The sequence below is a fragment of the Salvelinus alpinus genome, chromosome 20, assembly GCF_045679555.1.
Source record: "Salvelinus alpinus chromosome 20, SLU_Salpinus.1, whole genome shotgun sequence".
Classification (NCBI taxonomy): domain Eukaryota; kingdom Metazoa; phylum Chordata; class Actinopteri; order Salmoniformes; family Salmonidae; genus Salvelinus; species Salvelinus alpinus.
The window spans coordinates 31,990,387-32,012,770 of NC_092105.1; the positions used below are offsets into that span (position 1 = coordinate 31,990,387).

At 43.8% G+C, this 22,384-nt stretch overlaps 1 protein-coding gene, 1 long non-coding RNA gene and 1 other non-coding gene across 23 annotated transcripts in view; 2 read left to right on the forward strand and 1 right to left on the reverse strand.

The window, feature by feature from the left end:
• Nucleotides 1-22,384, reverse strand: part of clasp1a (cytoplasmic linker associated protein 1a) — a 90,704-nt gene that overhangs the window by 53,788 nt on the left and 14,532 nt on the right. For all 21 annotated transcript variants that reach the window (XM_071355297.1, XM_071355289.1, XM_071355290.1 and 18 more), the window contains exons 3-7: nucleotides 2,441-2,519; nucleotides 2,056-2,159; nucleotides 1,706-1,797; nucleotides 1,273-1,348; nucleotides 765-862 (exon numbers count right to left, since the gene is read on the reverse strand). In XM_071355297.1, coding sequence (XP_071211398.1) covers nucleotides 765-862; nucleotides 1,273-1,348; nucleotides 1,706-1,797; nucleotides 2,056-2,159; nucleotides 2,441-2,519 — 449 coding nt within the window. The remainder of the gene's footprint in view (nucleotides 1-764; nucleotides 863-1,272; nucleotides 1,349-1,705; nucleotides 1,798-2,055; nucleotides 2,160-2,440; nucleotides 2,520-22,384) is intronic.
• Nucleotides 2,899-3,023, forward strand: LOC139547427 (U4atac minor spliceosomal RNA). The gene has a single exon (XR_011669497.1). It is a non-coding gene; the product is annotated as a U4atac minor spliceosomal RNA (small nuclear RNA).
• Nucleotides 11,457-11,896, forward strand: LOC139547224 (uncharacterized). Its single transcript, XR_011669365.1, has 2 exons — nucleotides 11,457-11,680; nucleotides 11,794-11,896. It is a non-coding gene; the product is annotated as an uncharacterized lncRNA (long non-coding RNA).

Sequence of the window (22,384 nt, forward strand, 5' to 3'; positions counted from 1 at the left end):
CTACAGTGTTTTGACAGTGTTCTGGTCTACAGTGTTTGGACAGTGTTCTGGTCTACAGTGTTTTGACAGTGTTCTGGTCTACAGTGTTTTGACAGTGTTCTGGTCTACAGTGTTCTGGTCTACAGTGTTTTGACAGTGTTCTGGTCTACAGTGTTCTGGTCTACAGTGTTTTGACAGTGTTCTGGTCTACAGTGTTCTGGTCTACAGTGTTTTGACAGTGTTCTGGTCTACAGTGTTCTGGTTTCCATGTTCTGGTCTACAGTGTTTTGATCTACAGGGTTCTGGTCTACAGGGTTCTGTAGGCTGTTGAAAGGATCAGAGAAAGTGTACAACAAGCACTTTAAGATGAAATGGTAGAGGCCTTTAGGACCTTTAAATTAGACCACACCCCTCTTTTCCATTGTTGTTGGCTACAGTATTTGCACAATAACCTGGGGGTGGGGCTGAGGTATGTGTCCTACCCTCCATACACACACCGCCTCCCACTCTGCGAAGTGTTTACCTGATCCATGCACAGTGTTTTTCACCTAAGAAATAATTCCTTTATTCTACTTCTGTGTTTTTAACTATGATCACAACCTAACATCCTAACGCACAGCCTTGTGCTGGGAAGGCTGCTGAATCAGCACTATACCTGACCCATTTACACACTCAGTACAGTAAGGGGGGTGGAAGAGGGAGAAAGAAGTATGAATAGTGATGGGGAAGAATGCGAGAGAGAGAGAGAGAGAGAGGACACACACGAGGTAGAAAGTCCATCGTACCGTGACTGTGGTAGGCCCTTCTTGCTAAGGTCCATCCTCACCCTCTCCCCCACGTGTCTGTAGATCTCCACCAGGCAGCCCATAGCTGCGTCTCTCACCTGAGGACAACGGGGGTAAGGTTCAAAAGGCAATCTTAGCGTTCTTAGACTAGATCAACTGTCTGTTAGAACTAGCTGGAGAATGCAATTATCAGTCACTTATATAAACCCTGTTTCAGCCATATTACTTGAAAACGATCATTAGATGTTTATGCGCCCACTAGTATATGTGTAATGCTCTTAAACAAGTAACTGTAGATAAACATTTAGCCTGCCTCCACCAGCAGATGGCCCTGTCATGTTGGGTGGTTGTACATCTCTTTACAGCCACTAAGGGGCTCCATGCCCCTATGGTAAAATGCTGCTGCAGTCGACTCCTTTGTCTGTGCTCTCTCTCTCCCTGGCCAGCAATGTAATAAACTGATTCATGACACAGCAAACAGACTGGGACACAAATAGGCTGTACATACCTGACTGGTGGGATCTCCTAGAAGATTACATATGTGAGGGACTATTTTACTGAGGGTTAGGCCTTGGGCTCCGTACCTGGAAGAACAAAGACAGAGGATGTCAATGACATCATTAGGTAAGCATTAGCTATAGCATCACAACAAAATAAAGACTCCTGACTATAAAGACCTTACCATATCATTGTATAATTCTCTATGATACACATCAGATAATATTGTCACATTTTAAATCAAATCAAGGCTCATCTATTCTCTTGGCAGTTAGCAAAATGTCCATTGCTATCAGAGAATTATACCCTGTCCATTACGCACAAATTACAAAAAACATTAGCAATGTTAAAATAAATCAGCTGAGAGCTATAATACACATCTGGTGTATAAGTAAGGACAGACAGATTCAAAGATGGGTGATTGAGAGGCCAGGCAGTCTTACATGTTGAGAGTTGAGATGAGACAAAGGCACACTCCCTCTCTGGTCCTGTTGTTCTTGTGTTTGAAGCCTCCCAGCATTCTGTCCCAAACATACTAGGGAGGAGAGGACAGGATATTTGTACCAGGTCAACAATCGATCACTTTTTTAAAATCATGGATCAGGATCATATAAATTAACATACAATCGAGTCAGGAATCAAAGAGTACTAGGGATACAGAAATCAATAAACTTGGCATTTATCAATTTGAGATTGTAGGATTGACTTTTGATAGTACTGTAGTATCACCACGAGAAAGCGAGGGAATCATATGATCCTGGTTTGTCAATAACTCGTCTGTGTGTGTACATACCTGTGGGGAGGCAGCCTGCTCCATGATTTTCAGCAGCAGGATTTGATCTTGGTCTCTGACTTGGTCTTTGGAATCACCCAGACGATCTATCAGACTGGCCAGTACTTGAGACACAGCAGAGAGATGGAGACACAGGGAAGAGAAGAACAGACAGGGAAAGAGGTAGCATTGTTATCTAAAGGTGTGAACGAGGAGTTAAAATCCAATGGAGCTCAATAGTCTAGTCTATGCAGGAATACAATACAGTGTTTTTTAGTCAGACATTTTGTCTAGAAACCTAAACCTATTTTTAATTTTGTCTAGAAACCTAAACCTATTTTTATTTGAACTAATTTAACCATGAAGAAAGCTATATTTTTAAGATAATAAAATTACACAATCTTACCTGTTCCCACATGGTTCCTAAATCGGTCCTGTAACCTTGTCACTAAGGCAGATAAAAGGTCTATACCTAGCAAAGCCACCTGGGAAAACACAAGAGGGACATTTTTAATAAATATAAAATACAAAATGACAAAATATGAAAAACCACATAGAAATTACAATATCATAAAAGATTTTACCAAAATTCTACTAAAACGAACAATTTCCCCCTCTTCCTTCTGATTGAGTTCAGTATGCAAATTTTGTTGCAAAGCATTGTGGGTAAACGGAAATATCTTCACTTGATCTGCTCATAAAAGAACAATGGATGATGCTGCTGCTCTGAAATCTTCGTAGTCTTGACCTATTAAACTTTAGTACAGCACTGCCATAAAAAAAAATATTTAAAAAATTGCCACCCACCATGAGGAAAACCATGGCTGATGTAAGCTAAGTGCACTGCCCCCCCCAATATATTCAACTTTCCTTGTCATGGGGTGAGGGAGCTGCTCAATGAACGTCTAGTGAGAGTAGCCCTGCTAACACCATAACGACACATAAGCATCACCTGAGCTTGCTCAGTCCATGGTGCAATTTTTGGAACCCAATCTTGTAAATAACATGCCACACTGACCAAAGATCCCAGCTGCATTGAAGAACACTGGCATCTACTGGTATGTGTGAGAAATGTAGGATGTACCAGCCATGGGTCGATTTTTTTCTTCAGCAGATGGTCGGGGGCCAGAACTTAAATACAAATAATTTGCTGACTGTAAATTGACTGCAAAAAGCCTAAACAGATTTAACATTTGACTAGATAATAATTTTAAACCTTTATTGGCTGGTGTTTTACAGTCTTATATCCAATAATAACATAAATAACACAATAAATATATTGGGGAAACCTAGTCCATATTATCCAATTTAACAGTCAGCTTCCTTCTACTGCACAACTTTAGCAGATATCCTTTCCTCAATTTAGGCTACAGGCTGGTTAAAGTTTACTTGAACAATACCAGCAGCAGGCATGTCTCCTCTGGGGCATAATCCTGATCCTTTGTTCCCAGGCGCAGACAAAAGGGAATTACAGTAATTATACTGATGACAAGCCTGAAACAAAAGGCCTGGAGGAGAGAACTAAAACTGGGTGGCCAGAGGAGAGGACCTTAAAAAGAGCCTCAAACTGCAGCTCTGATTTCAACCACATTTAGTCTCTTCTCGGAGCAGAATTTAGATTCCCTCTATGGACAGAAACTACTCACCCCAGAATCTGCTTACCCCATTGCTGTCAAAAGTGTATGATTACACTCACATGCACACTCTCCCTGTATTCATCTACACACAGACACACACAATGTCAGACTTGGGTGTCGGCCAATAGTGCCAGGAGGCAGGGTCATCAGGGGGAGAGGCGGATGGAGGATGGCTGCTGCAGTGCCCCCTTCCTGCCTGTTGATAGTGTGTGTGGGGGTATGAGTGTGTGTGTGTGTATGAGTGCGTGCGTGTAAGTGTGTGTGTGCGCATCCTCTCTTTAGTCTCCACCCCCAGTCTGAGAGACAGACCCCTCCCACTCTCTGGTCCCTGCAGACAGACAGATGGCTACCCCCTCCTGTCTCCCCCTGGCTCAGGGCTGGTAAACATAGTAGGGATTTGTCCTATCATCATGAATCTCTGTCATTTCCCCTCTCAATGACTTTCACCAGGGGAATGTTGATGTTCTGAGACAAGCTGGCAGACTGACTGGGTCTATCGTTCTACTTTTACTTTTTGTCAACACTTTCTTTCTCTTGTTTGTTTTAAAAGTTCACAGGAGGTGGTGATGAAGAATAAATAGGGGCAGAATGTACACTCTCCTGCCAGCCCACATCAATTCTGACCTACAACACAATTAGACAATTCCCAGACCTGTCTGTCCGTCCCACCTTGGCTAACTAACGAGTAGCAGAGTATGGATCCCCACCTAGAGATATATGCTACAGGATATTGAGGCTGGTGGCCATCCTGTCTGATGACACGCTGGTAAAATAAGCTCATCTCAGTCGCTGTGGGACCCACGTCCCCATTAAAACTGCAGCTCTCTCTACAGCACTGTATGCTGTAGCCATCTCTAGCATACAGTGGCATCACTTGCCAAGAGGACAAATGACTCAGACAATTATATGACAAACAGCACCTACAGTCCTACACACAGTAGATCTTTATATGTCAGAGATAAACAAGGAAGGGGACATCAGAGGAGTACATGCCCATCCTACTAGCATGAAGACATGCCACACAAAGCAAGTGGCCCCAGCCAGTAGGGCTAGCTCGGTATAGCCAGCCAGTAGGGCTAGCTCGGTATAGCCAGCCAGTAGGGCTAGCTCGGTATAGCCAGCCAGTAGGGCTAGCTCGGTATAGCCAGCCAGTAGTGCTAGCTCGGTATAGCCAGCCAGTAGTGCTAGCTCGCTATAGCCAGCCAGTAGTGCTAGCTCGGTATAGCCAGCCAGTAGGGCTAGCTCGGTATAGCCAGCCAGTAGTGCTAGCTCAGTATAGCCAGCCAGTAGGGCTAGCTCGGTATAACCAGCCAGTAGTGCTAGCTCAGTATAGCCAGCCAGTAGGGCTAGCTCGGTATAACCAGCCAGTAGTGCTAGCTCGGTATAGCCAGCCAGTAGGGCTAGCTCGGTATAGCCAGCCAGTAGTGCTAGCTCGGTATAGCCAGCCAGTAGTGCTAGCTCGGTATAGCCAGCCAGTAGGGCTAGCTCGGTATAACCAGCCAGTAGTGCTAGCTCAGTATAGCCAGCCAGTAGGGCTAGCTCGGTATAACCAGCCAGTAGTGCTAGCTCGGTATAGCCAGCTATATGTGTTCTCTATTAGTAGAGGGTTTCCTCTCGTGCCAAAATCCATCAGCCATCTGTATTACAATGGACACTTAATGACATCTCATTCACTCAAACATGTCTGCTATTCATCCCTGTGAGTCATGGAAAAGAAGGATTCCCCCCACACTCCTCTGATGTGGCTGGACCAGGCTTAGATTTAATCATGGCAAAGCCCATTCTCTTTTATATTACTTCCAGTGGCTTGACAAACCACACACACACACACACACACACAAATGCAGAGTGACCTCCCTCCCTTGTCTGCTGAGACAGTAGAAGTACATATTAGATCAGACAGGCATGGATGTAATGCAGATTCATATGCACGTACCCCCCCCCCACCCACACACACGGTGGGCTCTCACTGCAGTGATTTTCCATGAGTCAGGGGAACAGCTGGGCTGAGTGGTGGCTGAGTGGTTGAATGGCTGGAGGAGAGGAGAGAACAGCCAGCCAGTTAGACAACCTGTCCCTGTCCGGACAGACAGAGCCCAGAGGCAGAGCTACACAGTAGTTACCTAACACATAGCACCCTGTCATTACTCTGGATGCCTGACCCTCCTTTCCTCCCTCACATCAAAGGTTTAGCAGCTGATTCTGGATCAGTTTTGTGTTCTTAGCACTACCCTGGTTGGAGTCAGAACTGGGGGTTGACTGGACTGGTCCTAGACCAGTGCTTGGGGCCGGTAGTGAGTGATGCTGGTAATATTATGCTACAGCTACTGTGTGTGTTGTTCCCAGCAGCCGAGCACAGTGACTCAGCAATAGGTAGGCTAGTCAGCAGGCAGTACTCAGGAGCCTGAGGGAGAGCAGTCCTAAAGCAGAGTAAAAAAAAACAAGTAAACACGCATTAACCAAACATAAACACACGGCAGTATTTCCAGTCCACTTCACACATACGATGCTCCCTGCCTCCCCCTGTTAATGCTTGAATTCCTGAAGTGAAAACCGTCTCGTCCTCCAGCTATATAGAGATCCTAGATGAGTACCTACCCATCATATCTTCCCTCTGCTGAATGCAGCACTACAGAGGTGCTACGGCTATAGCTCTGGTATTTATCGTTTACTGATAGTAGTCTTATCTAAAGGCCGACGGTTCTGCCTGAACTTCAGCTCCAACGTGTGTTCTTCATGCTTAGGCCCTATATGCATATTCACTAGACTCAGCCATTCCCTAGTGCTGTGTTATGGTCACATCTCAGATCGAGATGAGATATTACATGGGACAGGGCTTCCAGATAAGCGGTGTGTATCTATCTGTGTGTGTGCAGAGGCTTTAGCCCTGGCTCTGTGTCTCCACACCTCCACATTACTGCAGCTAGGCCACATCCCTGCTCCTGCCTGAGGCTGTACAACCATCCCTACAGAACTAACACTAGCCTGTTAGACAGCTCACTACCATCCACGGGTTACATTCCCCACACCTCCTCCATCTCACATAGTTCAGTATAGAGATGGGTGCTGGAGGCATAGGTAGAGAGGTATAAGAGAGAGGCCATAGAGATGACTATAAACGCTACATCTATTTCTATGTATCAGGCCCAAACCATGGGACATCAATGTTCTGATAGTCTGGTGTTTTTAGGCAAACAGTGTGTAAGGGACCAGTGTTCTGATGTTCTGGAGGTGCGCATGGGACCGGTTACTGCAGGCAGGATGCGTAGCATCGTGACCACACAACATACTGACACTACGTAAAAATACACTTATGGTGAAGTGACGATAGAGAGGATTTGCAGGTTTGTTAGGCGAACATTATTGCATAACAAGTATTATGCTCCTCCATGACAATCTGTCGGTGTATGAGCGCAGGATAAATGAAAAGCTGAGTTAAAGGGTAGCCTCTGACAACACATCAAACACAACTCTCTCTCACACACACACACACACGTGGCAGCTAGGGTTGCACATTTTGGGGATTATTCAGAGGTGGAACATTTCCATGGAAATTAACGGGAATATATGCAAATTAATATTAATACCATTTAAATGTAGATGTTTTTTGCATTGGATATATTTACCATATCATATGAAGACCGAAACATAAACCTTATCATAAGTAGACAAATTGCAAATGATTAAATCCTTCCAATAGAAATTTAAAAAAACAATTTAGTTATGAATTTAACTTTAATTAAATGAGTTGACTCTTCACATGGGATGATTTCACTGAACCAACAAAAGGGAATATTGAATGATCCATTGCATCTCCCAAAAACATTTTCAACATACATTTGTAAAATGATAGTCTAGAAACTAAAGCTTTGGTTGTCTTCCTCTCAGGCTTCCATGTCTTCTCCCTGGACCTCCTCAATGTCCACCTCTTGAACATCAGATTCTGAGGCCTCATCTTCACTGTCACTTTCCAACCTTGTTGAGGATGGCTCGTTGTCAAGCTCAAAAAGCCTCAAATTTGCCTGGATGGCCACCAATTTTTCAACCCTTGTATTGGTCAGCGTGCTTTGGTGTGTGTGTTCCCAAACAAGGGCCAGTTGCATTCTGAGGCGGCTGATGTTGATGGGATTTGGAGGATGATGGAGGCAACAGGGGAAAGAGCCTCAGATCCACAAAGTCCCTTCCACCAGGTGGCTGATGAGATATGTTGGCACAACTGCCATATTGCATCTCCATCCCAAAGCCCTTGCTTGGAAGTGTACTTCGCCAGACTGCCAAGAACCTTGCCCTCATCCAGGCCAAGGTGGCGAGACACAGTAGTGATGACACCATAGGCCTCGTTGATCTCTGCACCAGACAGGATGCTCTTGCCAGCATACTTGGGGTCCAACATGTACTCTGTGGCGTATATGGGCTTTAGGCAGAAGTCTTTACACTTGTTGATGTATTTCAGAACTGCAGTTTCCTCTGCTTGGAGCAACAGTGAAGAGGGCAGTACGGATTTCTTCTCTTACATCTGCAAGCAGAGTCGGAACATCAGACAGGATGGCATTATCTCCCCCAATCCGTGCAATGGCTACTACTATAGGTTTCAGGAGTTTCAGGCTGCTTACCACTCTCTCCCAAAATACATCATCCAGGAGGATCCTCTTGATGGGGCTGTCCATATCGGCAGACTGTGATATGGCCATTTCTTGGAGAGACTCCTTCCCCTCCAGGAGACTGTCAAACATGATAACACCACCACCTGAATGGGTGTTGCTGGGCAACTTCAATGTGGTGCTCTTATTCTTCTCACTTTGCTTGGTGAGGTAGATTGCTGCTATAACTTGATGACCATTCACATACCGAACCATTTCCTTGGCTCTCTTGTAGAGTGTATCCATTGTTTTCAGTGCCATGTCCTTGAAGAACAGATTCAATGCATGAGCAGCACAGCCAATGGGTGTGATGTGAAGGTAGGACTCCTCCACTTCAGACCAAGCAGCCTTCATGTTTGCAGAATTGTCTGTCACCAGTGCAAATACCTTCTGTGGTCCAAGGTCATTGATGACTGCCTTCAGCTCATCTGCAATGTAGAGACCGGTGTGTCTGTTGTCCCTTGTGTCTGTGCTCTTGTAGAATACTGGTTGATGGGTGGAGATAAAGTTAATTATTCCTTGCCCACGAACATTTGATCACCCATCAGAGATGATTGCAAGATACAGTTTGCTTTCTCTATAATTTGCTTGACCTTCACTTGAACTCTGTTGAACTTTGCATCCAGCAAATGAGTAGATAAAGCATGTCTGGTTGGAGGGGTGTATGCTGGGCGAAGAACATTCAGAAATCTCTTCCAATACACATTGCCTGTGAGCATCAGAGGTTAACCAGTTGCATACACAGCTCGAGCAAGACATTCATCAGCATTTCTCTGACTACGTTCCTCCATTGAGTCAAAAAAATATATGATTCCAGGAGAACCATGAGCTGTTGCTATCAATAAAGTGCCTGATTCATCATTTTCACCTCGAATAGAAGTAGAGGGACTTTTGTCAGAGGTTTCTTGTTGTGAGCGCTGAGTGAACTTTATGCACTTGGCCAGATGATTCTGCATCTTTGTTGCAATCTTCACATATGATTTGGCACAGTATTTGCAAATGTACACAGCTTTTCCTTCTACATTAGCTGCAGTGAAATGTCTCCACACATCAGATAGTGCCGGTGGCAATTTCCTATAAAGATGAGATTTTTATTTTTGTAAAAATGAATAAAAATACAATTCCATGTACAGCTAAACAGTTAAGCAGTTAGATTAAACAACTCCTTTATAAGATAAATGTTTTAAAATGAAACAAGTATGGAAACAGGTGAATTAACACTCCTCAGTTAGCAGGCTCAAGCAAGCTGAAACCCACATGGTAGCAAAAAACTAACTAGCACAAATTTTTAACAAGTTAGAAATTATTTAAACACACTTTGCTGTAGGCTACTATTTACTAGTTAACAAAAGATCATGAATGTCGTATAAAATATATTCACCCCATCCAGTATTGTAATCAAAACTTACCAGAAAGCACGTAGTCCTGGGCTCAGGCAGTGTAGTAGTGTGGGCTCAAAAGCATCTCATTAGTGTGCAAGATCTTGAGAATCAGCTGTACATGTGAAGGAAGAGTGCGCTGAACATGTAATGGAAGATTGCACTGTGCATGCAGAAGGTTGCAATTCCATTGAATTGGGGATAGTTTAACCAAAATATGCCACAAGACCTAGAATTGCCTTATGTGTATCCCACAAAAAGGTTCACTGTTATAAGCTATATTTTTTGATGAATTTAAGCAACATTTCTATGGAAGATTCCCGGGGAAAATCTGGAAATTTACCAGAAAGTTTACGACCCTTTGCAACCCTAGTGGCAGCTGATGTTTTACTCAGCAGGTTTACCGCTTGCCCTCCCCTAGCCCTTTGTCTTCTCCCCCTCCAAGCCTATTCTTTGGGCAGAGTCAGTGAGTGAAAATGACCCAGAATCACCACGCTGAGGCTGAGGACAGAGTGACCACACACGTTCCCCTCACACACACATGCACAGGGATAGATACACAAACACACACACGGACAGCGGAAGCACAGCGCCAGCAACGGGACAGGCCTGTCCTACAGGATAGAAAAGGGCATCAGTCTGCAACATGATGACAAACAGGCAGCAGCTAATTTGTGATGTTTGACACTACATGACAGAAATCTGGGATCTACAGCCTGATCTGACTGCCTCTTCTCTGGGAGGACTTGTCTTAAAGTGATTAGTTATGCAGGTAAAATTGGTCAAAAGAAACTCCCTCAAGTTTGGCCCAAGCCATTAAATAGGCTAAGCATTGGCTAGCCCATGGAAACAAACAAGAAGAGAACAGGGGATATTTTTGATCAACCTTCCACAAACGAACACCATTCATGTTATTGAACAAAGAAGTGTCTTTCATGGAGAAGATGGGCTAACTGTTGTAGCCTAACTGTTTGGGTCTTGCTGGTATCGTGTGGTTAGTAGCTAGGGGAAACCTTTGAGATTGCTATCTTTCAGAATGCTATTAGAAGGTAAAGAAAGAGGTTGTGGCTACCTGTAGAGACAGAAGGGCAGGAGTGAAGCCCTGACTAGCTAAGACAAACCATAACAGAAGTCAGGAGGGGCAGGAAGAATTACCACAAACAGCCACACCCCGTCCTTATAGACGAGGCAGGCCACTTCCTTTTCTCTGACATAGACTTATCCGTGTGTGTGTGTGTGTGTGTGTGTGTGTGTGTTTCCTCAGTGTGTGGTCTCTGTAAGTCAGGATGGCACACGGCAGTGGGGGGCTTCCACTTGGAGAGAGACAAGGACAGGGACCTCAGGTACCCATCTGTGTTTCCCTAAATAGACAAAATTCCCTGCCTTGTAAGAAACTGTTTCACTTATGTCTGAGGTCAGTGGGGTAAGGTGGTAAAGGGAAAACATTTGGGGGAATCCCAACTCTGAAGACTGATAATAGATCAAATCAAATGTTATTGGTCACATACACATGGTTAGCAGATGTTATTGCGAGTGTAGCGAAATGTTTTTAGATCCGACAGTGCAGCAGTATCTGTTGCGCCTTCTTCACCACACTGTCTGCACAGTGTGCAGTGTGAGGGCGATTGCATCGTCTGTGGACCTATTGGGGCGGTAAGCAAATTGGAGTCAGTCTAGGGTGACAGGTAAGGTGGACGTGATATGATCCTTGACTAGTCTCTCAAAACACTTCATGATGACAGAAGTGAGTGCTACGGGGTGTTAGGAATTTTGTTAATAAATAGTTAAAACAAATTCTAGCTTTAGATAAAACTATAACTAATTGAACTCTGCACGCCTGGTGAAAAGAGATTTGTGTTGTGGGTTATAAAGTAAGCAGAAAGGGTCATTAAACTATGGTTGAACTGACCCAACTTAGCCCTGAGATGTTTAGATAAGGCTGTGGGTAACTTTTTAGGTCTTCCATTATCTTGAGTTGTCTGCTAAAGTGGTAATAAATTATAGTGAGCCTTCAGGATAATTGATTACATTGTGTGCCATGTGTGTGTGCTGTGAAGTTGGAATGAACTTTTGAACCTGTTTTCTATTTGTCAGGACAATGAGACTTATTCTGTAACCTATGACGTCATATCTTGTATATAAACCTGTGTTTATGATCAAATGGCAGCGTGCTCCGAGAATAAACACTATTATCTAATTTTAATAAGACTGTATCCTGTCTATTTTATGTTAATAAGTATCTTACAAATTCTTATAAATAGACAGATTGAATTTAATTAATGAGTATATTAGAGGAATTATTTAATTCCACTAACAGGGGCGATAGTCATTTAGTTCAGTTACTTTAGCTTTCTTGGGAACAGGAACAATGTTGGCCATCTTGAAGCATGTGGGAACAGCAGACTGGGATAGGGATTGATTGAATATGTCCGTAAACACAACAGCCAGCGCATGCTGTGAGGACGCGGCTAGGGATGCCGTCTGGGCCGGCAGCCTTGTGAGTAAAACATTTAAACGTGTTAACCCTCGCGTCGGCTACGGAGAAGGAGAGCCCAAAGTCTTTGGTAGCAGGCCGTGTCGGTGGCACTGTATTGTCCTCAAAGAAGTTGTTTAATTTGTCTCGGAGCAAGACGTCGATGTCTGCGACAGGGCTGGTTTTATTTTTGTAATCCGTGATTGTCTGTAGACCCTGGCACATATGTCTCGCGTTTGAGCCGTTGAATTGCAACTTCACTTTGTCTCGATAATGACGCTTTGTTTGTTTTATTGCCTTACGCAGAGAATAACTACACTGTTTGTATTCGGCCATGTTTCCAGTCCCCTTGCCATGATTAAATGCGATGGTACATGCTTTCAGTTTTGCGCGAATGCTGCCATGTATCCACAGTTTCTGGTTAGGGAAGGTTTTAATAGTCACAGTGGGTACAACATCTCCTATTCCTTATAAACTCGCTCACCGAGTCAGCGTATACATCAACGTTATTGTCTGAGGCTACCCAGAACATATCCCAGTCCAAGTGATCGAAGCAATCTTGAAGCTTGGAATCCAATTGGCCACACCAGCATTGGATAGACCTAAGCACGGGCGCTTCCTGTTTTAATGTCTGCCTATAGGAGGGGAGCAACAAGATGAAGTCATGGTCAGATTTGCCAAAAGGAGGGCGGGGGAGGTCCTCGTATGCGTCGTGGAAGTTAGAGTAGCAGTGGTCGAGTGTGTTACTTGCTCGTGTACTGCACGAGTCCAGTGAAGTTCCTTGATGGCCGTCTTGGTATCCCCTTGCGGGGGGATAATCACGGCTGTGACGATAAACGAGGAGAGTTCTCTAGGGAGATAATACGGTCGGCATTTGATTGTGAGGAATTCTAGGTCAGGTGAACAAAAGGACTTTGAGTTCTTGTATGTTGTTACAATTACACCATGAGTCGTTAATCAATTTGCACGCTGATAGCCACTGACCTCAGTGTTAAAGGTCACTCATAAAGGAGGTCATGGTGGGGCATCTGAGATAGAATTCCAACCGCTGACAGTACAATCAGTTGTTGTGTAGGTCTAATCAGCGTGCAAATTACAGTGCTAGAAGATGTTGGAGATGGGACCTGCTTGTTGGGTTAGGACAGTTGTCAGCTCTTAGTCGCCTGTCGCGTGTATTGTTGATAACGGATTTAGGTGTAACTGTTTGCACATGGAGCACCAGCTCATTTAACCAGAGCCGTTGAAACAATTGCAAATATGCTAGCTAGGACCTACAGTACACACTCATACTGTTATGTAACTTTAAACCATGAATTCAGTGTAAATTACACACAGCCGGTCCCTCAGGTCCAGATAAGCATAATGCATACCGTAGTACTCATTTAAGAGAACGTACTCCATCTTCAAGAGAGGCTATGGGCCTGTGCATCCCAATGTTTGAGATGTGTTCCTCAGACATATATTATTGGTGTAGGTGCTTGCTAAGGTGTTGCATTCTCTCCAGTGCTTGTAAATTGGGAGGTACCGGAACGCCTGAAAACACCCCCACCTTTATAATAAAGCATTGCATGGCATTATCATCACTTTTGCATACTGGCATAGCGCAGTAGAGACATTTGCAGAAGTTGCACACATGGGGACATTTTTTTGTAGCCTAGGGTCCGGGAAAAAGTTGTCCTTTTATGAACGCATTTCATTTTGAGAATCTGAGATCAATAACAACAACCTTGTCTTGAATCCATGAATAGCCTAGGCCTAGGTGTGTGGAGAGGAGACACATACTGTACAATATGAGGACGAAATTAGTCCTCAAAAAGCTTTCCAGTTCCACTGACTCACCCAAGGATGCAAGGCTCACTCAGCCCGTGTAAAAAGCCTCTCTCTCGTTTTACTTTGTAAAACAATGCTGTTCGCTCAATAGGCCTATTTGGAAGTTGATATCATATTAGGTAGCATACAGGCATATTAGTCTTCTAATTTCAGCAGGAGCCATTTGCTTTCCAATCTGTGTTTTCCCGCGATTTGGGAGCATGCTGTTCACTGACAGATTTGCCGCACGTTCTCAGCCTATATGCCTTGTGATTGGGCTACACACAATCCAAATCTAGGATTTTTTTTTAAACAAGCTATTGATCATCTGTGGCTAAATTATAGGCTTACTCCTGGTGTAGTATCCTGAACTATTTCATTTCTTTCTGAACTGACAACAGTAATTCCATAACTTTGGCAAAATGCATTTCCATTCATCATCAGGGGTGCTGCAGAACCTCCAGCACCCTTCCCTTCACCTATAATCCTATAAGGAAATAGATGTAAGTTGATCAGTAGAATGGTGGTACAGTATCATATTGTTGTTGACCAGCAGAACAGTGGTGCTAGCTGTGTAGCGCTGCCATGACACAGCAGCTCTAGCCTAACCTGTACTCACTTCCTCAGTAAGGCTGACTGGGAAAAACGGAACAACTCTGACAATGTACTATAGATAGAATAGATACACAGGAAAATGATAGGACAGAATCCAGAAGATTAACAGAAGGTGTTCTCCTTCTCCTCTCTGTCTACACTCAGTAGTTTTTTTTAATGAAATAGTTTTTAAATCATAGCTAAAGTTCGTACTGGTACAGATTCCGCGACGTGGTCAGCCTTTACGGCTGGGACCGCAAGTTTGTGTCCCAGATTCCTGTTAAGTAGCAGTTAGCTGCTAGTCATCCTCAAAACGGAGCAGGCTACTGCTAGCCCACCTGTGTTTTTATCCACGTCTGGGCAGAAATATCCACGTCTGGGCAGAGATGATTTCCACACAATCACAAGATCAAGATGAAGGTGGAACTGGTTGGACAGGGATTTGTCTGCCCTAAATGCACCACCATCAAGCAGTTTAGGGAAGAGATCCTCCGGCTGTTAGCTCGGCTGTGAGAAAAAGATAACCTGCTTTCTAAGTACACCAACCTTGCTGTAACCCAGGCAAACCGAATCTCAGTTTTAAATGCCCTCTGTAGCAAAGCTGTCAATAAGTCGGGCGGCGTTGATCTGTCGCAATCTAACGGACAGATGTTTAAAATCAACTCTGCGGCCCATGGGAGACTGGACACTCGCAAGGCGTAGGAGATCGGGGAGGCAGTCTGTCCACCCCTCTACCTGAGAAGATCCGATCCAGCTATCAAACAGTTTTGCCCCGCTTGAGACAGCACAGATCCTTGGTGTATACCAACAGCCGGCAGCCTCCCAGTGGCACCCTCCCCCATGCCCACCGCAGTTCAGCAGGTCGCTTCCCCATCGGATTCCAGCACGATCACTATCATTGTGGGAAGCTCGAAGGTGAGAGATTTTGGCCTGCCCACGATCTGTGGACCGACCAAGGTCCACTGTCATCCAGGAGCCCGTGTCCATGACATCAACTCCCCCTTGCCCACGGTTCTGGCCAACTACTCCAATACTGACACCATCGTCACGCTCAAAAGTTTTTAACGACCTACATTTTAGGTCATCTATGGAACTGAGGGAAGACTATAAACATTTTTTCAACACCCTCGCTAGCACAGGGAAGAGAATAATTTTCTCAGGCCTCCTCCCGTTCTGCCGAAGGGATTCGGAACATTTCAGCCGACTCTTTGCCTTGAACAAGTACTGAAGAAAGTTTGCAACGACAAGAATGTCTCTTTTTGTGACAACTTAGATTTGCTGTGGGAGCAACCAGCACTTTTTAAAAGAGACGGGATTCACCCCAACCACAGGGGTTCCAGGATTATATCCAGCAACATCGAAACTGTTTTAGAGACTGAAGACTGACGGACAAGGTCTGGTAGTGCTCCAGTTCTCCCTGTCAGAATAAGCAACAGAAGACTTGGAAAGCATATCAACTCCTGTAGACACGGCCCTATGGTTATTATGAGTAACATCATTTATGTTCCTTTAACTATGACTTCTAGTGAGTTTATACAAACTGTCATCTGCTACCATTCTGATAGATTGGAGACTGTCAGAAAACATGGTTGTAAAGTTAATAATTTGGTAGTTTTTCCATTCGTTACCTCGAGGCAGATGCCCCAGAGGCAGAGTAGCCCACACTCATTGAATATGGCGCTTTTAAATATTCGAGCAATCACAAGTAAAACCTTTCTCGTGAATGACCTCATTACTGAGCACAAAGTTGATTGCATGTTTCTCACTGAAACATGGCTGTCTTCAGACTGTAGTGCTTCTCTTATTGAAGCCTCCCCCAGACTACAGCTTTTCATACTCTATCAGAAAAGGGAAAAAGGGTGGGGGAACAGCCTCTATTGTTACTAATGCTCTCAAATGTAAGGACATTTCGATTGGCGTCTTTGGGTATTTTGAGCATCATGTTATACTGTTTAAATGTCAGCCACCAGTGCTGGCTATAACCCTGTATAGGCCACCAAAGCACTGCCCCACTTTCTTTACTGATTTTGCTGAACTATTGTCTATTGACCTTGAGAACTATGATAAAATCATTGTGTTGGGTGATTTTAATATGTATGTTGACAAAGCCCAATGAATTTATGAATCTTTTGAGCTCTATGGACTTTCTCCCAATATGTTACTGGGCTAACCCATAACCACGGCCATACTCTGGACCTGGTTATTACCAAGGGGCTTTCTATTGACATATTGACATATCCTCAATTGTTGATGTTGCTTTATCTGATCACCACTGTGTATTTTGTACTACTTTGTTGCCCATAGCACAGGGTAATACTGAACGCATTATTAAGAAACGCTTACCTCTGAAGTTGCTACAGATTTTATTGAGTGTATGAACAATATTCCATCACCTATTTTGCCTTCCTCTTGTGTTGATTTAGTTGATAACTTTAATAGCAAATTAAAGGGCAACCATTGATGCCATGGCTCCAGTAAAGTTGAAAAAGGCCACATCCAAAGGGAGAGCCCCTTGGATGAGTGAGGAAACTAATCAATTAAAAAGAAATTGCAAAAAGGCTGAGCGGAAGTGGAGAAAGTAAAAGTTGCAGGTCAATTATGATATTCTGAGAGAGCAACTTGGCATACACAAGGCAATTAGAAATGCTTATTCTAACTTGATCACCATTAAATCAGAATAATTCAAGAGTGCTCTTCGACCATTGACGACCTGATAAATCCTACCCCGCAAACCTATGTGAACTTTCCTCCTAATCTAAATGTGATGAGTTTGCGGCATACTTCAGAGATAAGATAACCAACATTAGGCTGGGTATCAGTCAAGCAAGATCTGATGAGAAGTTTGATGATGTGCCATAGCCTACCACGCAAAGGCACTACGGATTTATTTCCCCTGGTTGACACAGACGTGATATCCCTTTCCTGAGCATAACTTAAGCCTTCTACCTGCCTTCTGGATCCTATCCCCACCACCTTCATATAAACAATTTTTAATTGCATATCTGAAGAAGTGAAAGCTATTGTTAATCACTCCCTGTTCAAAGGCACTTTCTCGGAATAAAAGTAATCTAGATTCTTCAGCGTTTAGCAATTTTTGGCCAATCTCCAACCTACCATTCTTAAGCAACAGCTAAATGTTTTAAGTGACAACTATATTTTTTTACAATTCCAATCTGATTTCTGTGCCCACCACAGCACAGAGACAGCCTTAGTTAAAGTGGTAAATTATCTTAGAACCAACACAGATGCCAAACAGCTCTCGGTCCTTGTACTCAGACTGGAGAGGTGGGTGCCCTACCCGGTCAAGTTCTAAATTGGTTTAGCACCTATTTTAACCGGTCAAGAGTTTATCACCCTTGGTGAACAAAACGCAGAGAAAATACATATCACTTGGCGTCCCAAAGTTCGATTTTGCGTCCGGCACTGTTCAGTTTAAATATGTTAGCGTTATCAGAAAGCACAGCATTGATTTTCACTGCTACGGAGACGATACACAACTTTATGTTGTGTTACCAGAGGATTTTAGCTCTACGGATAAATTAATAGACTGTATTAGTGATTTAAATACTTGGATGCCTCACAACTTCCTCCAGCTAAATCAAGACAAGACTGAGGTACTTATTGTTGGAGCCAAAGCACAGAGAGAATCTAGCCGCACATTTGAATTCACAGGCAATAAAGATAAAACACCAGGCAAAAAACCTAGGTGTTATTTTAGATTCTGAATTAAATTTCGTATCACACATTAGGAATGTGACCAAAATAGCTTTTTACCAGCTGAGGAACATTGTCACGGTGCAGCCGTTTCTCTCTCAGGCTGATACAGAGATTTGATTACAAGCAGGCTTGACTACTGTAATGCTCTCCTGTCTGGTCTACCCAAGAAAGCCACTGGTCAACTGCAAAACATACAGAATGCTGCAGCACGGGTACTGACCAAGACCAGATGGAGAGCACACATTACACAGGTTTTAAAGTCTCTGCACTGGCTGCCTATGAGTTTTAAAATATATTTTAAGATTATTCTATTGGTTTTTAAATCAATCCATAATTGTGCACCCCAATACATGTCAGACATGCTTTTAAGTTATGTAACCAGTAGGTCCCTCAGGTACTCTGGCACTGGTCTTTTAACTATCCCAAAGCCTTGGGCCAAGAGGCATGGCGAGGCAGTCTTTAGATGTTATACCCCCAGCCTCTGGAATAGCCTGTCAGAGAACCTGAAGGGGGCCTTAACTGTGGACATATTTAATAGAGATCTTAAAACACATTTTTAGCTTTGCTTTTCCATGGGGTGCTTTTTTAAATTGTTCATGTTTTTTTATATATAGTAATATTTCAACTTTTATTTTCATAGTTTATTTGTTTTCCCCCCTGTAAAGCACATTGCATTGCATGTCTGTAATGTGCTGTATGAATAAAGCTTGATTTCATTTAATTTCATGCATGATACATCGTGCACACAAAAAAAAACATATGCTACATGAATCAACTGCGGTTGTAATCAAGTGATCGCTTGTATACCCTAATTGAATTGAGAGGAAGGGACTTTGCAAACACTGGATTACAGCAAAACAAGACAACACAAGAGAGGAACAAAGATGGAAAGACAGCCTTTAGATAGGGTCCATGACAGAGGGGCCTACACACAGGGGCCTGTTGTTTAGGAGACGAGAGGGGCCATCCTTATTGACGCTCATCTGATCAGCCACTCGGGGCCTCAAGCTAAGCCCCACTTTCAGGCCACAGACATCCCGCAATTCACTATGCATTCATTTACATTTTAGTCATTTAGCAGATGCTCTTATCCAGTGCGACTTACAGTTAGTGCATTAATCTTAAGACAGCTAGGTGGGACAACCACATATCACAGACATAGATGGGCAGGGATTCTGGGGTGCCAGGACAGAGATCAACTCAGACTGGGCTGAGCGGGAGCTGCCCTCCCGTAGGGAGCCCGTATGCCAGGGAGTAGCCTTAGAGAGAGGAGTTTATGAATAAATGTTTACAACGGTTTCCAAGTATTATAAAACAGAAGGTACAGTACATTTCTCATATAAACAGGGATTATATTGTACAGTGTCAGAATTTAGAAGTCTCTGATACAGAGGGGTCGAAAATGCTATTAGATGGTCAAGGGGCAGCTTCCGCTGTGCTTGAGTCATATTGAGTCGTGACGGACTGCAGCACTATGGACAGCAGCTACACTCAAAGGTTCTCTCTCTGCTCAACAAAGGGCCTGATGGAGAACTGTACAGTATGGTCAGAAGCCTCACTGACTCAAAACAAAACACATTGGTAATTCAACCCGTTTCCCATTACTATCACTTCACTCACTCCCAGATTTTGCAATCAAATGCTCTACATTTGAATAATAATAGTAATTTAAATACTAAAATAGCTGTGCAGCGACACCCCCCATCCAACCTGACAGAGTTTGAGAGGATCTGCAGAGAAGAATGGAAGAAACTCCCCAAATACAGAAATGCCAAGCTTGTAGTGTCGTACCCAAGAAGACGAGGCTGTAATCGCTGCCAAAGGTGCATCAACAAAGTACTGACTAAAGGTTCTGAATACTTATGTAAATGTGATATCAGTTTTCTATCTTTAATAATTTTGCTAAAATGTTTAAAAACCTTTTTTTACTTTGTCATTATGGGGTATTGTGTGTAGAGTGATGAGAGGGGAAAAAACTATTTAAGACATTTTAGAATAAGGCTGTAACGTAACAAAATGTGGAAGAAGTCAAAAGGGTCTGAATACTTCCGAATGCACTGTATTTGAAGTTGCCGGGTACTCCATATTATGTCAAACGCCGCAAAAACACTTTCCGGCATTCTGATCGTTTTTATGTAATAACTTGAGAAAGTAAAGTCAGGTCTAACTTTGCATTGGGACTTGTGTGTGTACTAATGAAAATCCATATGTTACATTTATCCTACCTACCCTTCAGTTAGAGAAATAGGCCTATCATCTTAGATACATCTCACAGGAAACCAAACCTTTCTCTAATTGGCCTGATGAATAATATGATAAAATGTTCCCCAATCATCTCTGAAAGGGCTATAATGAGCGTCTGAGGGCAGGACTGAGTGAGTTAATGCCTATCCTTTCCCATCTCTATTGTCTGGTTGCCACAGAGATCCCATATTCACCTGCTGGTGAACTAGGTTTAGAATTTTCAGAGTGATAACATTGAATGTTTGCTTAATTTTCAAAGTTGGTTTTCTTTCCCTCCAGCATAATGCTTTGACACAACCACCGAATACACAGAAAAATGCAACGTATAAGGAAATGTAAGCATGCCTGGCATTGAGATGTGCAATGCTGCTTAACTCGACAAATAAACTACCCCACAGATGAAATAACAGCCCAAATGAAATATTAACAGTACAAAGAGGAGTGACAGACAAAGCAGAGATGCAGCCCAACAGGACAGGGATGAGACCGCAGCAGGGATACTCTGGCAACAAAGAGCTTGTCATGACTTTGGGTTGTGTTTAGCCTAGAGATGATGCCTTGACAGGGTTAACAAGAGAAGACAGAGGGGAGAGAGAGAAAAAGGGAGCTGGCGGGCTGCCAAAGAGAGGAGGAGAGACACACACACACTAGCAGTCCAGTAGCAGTTCATTAAGACATACTCTAGTCCCCTTTCTCCCCATGCTATCCCATCCTCCTCCTCCCTCCTCCCCTCTGTGTCAACCCCATCATGGCGCTGCCCTGCTGCCAGCCCGGAAGTGCTCTCGCTGGAGCTCCACATCACCACAGTACAGCGCTGCCGTCTTAAAAACACCACTACCGCAGCAGCACCGGCATTAAAACCTGCTGCACAGCACACGGACAGGCACTTAGGTTAACTGCACACTCACACACATATGATCATGGATGCAGACACAAACACACTGCAGCAAGATACAATATGATCATCCATCCAATGACTTCAGTTCAGAGAACAAGGACAGAATGTAGCTAGCTAAAGAAATGAAACATGATGCAGAAGGACTGCCATAGGGGGGGGCTATTCTCAGACAGGTTTAAGAGGAATCTCACAAGAGAACATGGAGGTGGATGGCAGTCTTCCAATAGTGCATTGGCTCAGATGGGGGGGGAGACAGAAAGACAGACTGAGTGTGTGGAGATCGTGTGGAGGCCCAGAGCAGAGGACAGGAAGCTAAGATAGAGCACCTAACCCCCCCTGTAAACATCACTGACTGCAGCCTTGTGCTCCCTCCAACCACACATCAGTGTTTACAGTCTAACGGCTGTTTGCACCAAATAAATGGCTACACTACATTACAAGAAGAACACGGAGAGGGACTGTGTCCACAGCCTTCCTCTGCCTAATCCTTACACTGGTGCTCTGTGCATTCCTAAGGCTTCGCAAAACATAACAAGGAAATATTTTGGATTAACGTTTAACACAGGCTTGTGTTTGTCTTGGTTCTACCGGCACAAAGTCCTCCTCAGTGGGTTGACATGACCCCAGAGACGTTTCAGTACTGAACCCTACAGTCCTACCTGTCCCTGTCCCACAGTAGTGCTAGCTTCAACAGTCAGTCAGTCAGCAGGTCAGTCAGTCAGGTTTCCAAGAAGAAAAGGCTGGGCTTGCTGCTGTGCTGTACAGTGCATCATATTACAGTGACAAACTAGCCAGTAAGCCACACATAGGTCTGTGTTGCTCTGTACAGTACATATCATACAAGGTGAATTAAGACCAGAGCATTAGCACAGGCTTTGGGGAAAGGTTCGAGGCTTACTGGACTGGTTTTACTGCTCCCATCACTCAAACGAGGGACATGTTCCCCTCCTTGCCTCTCA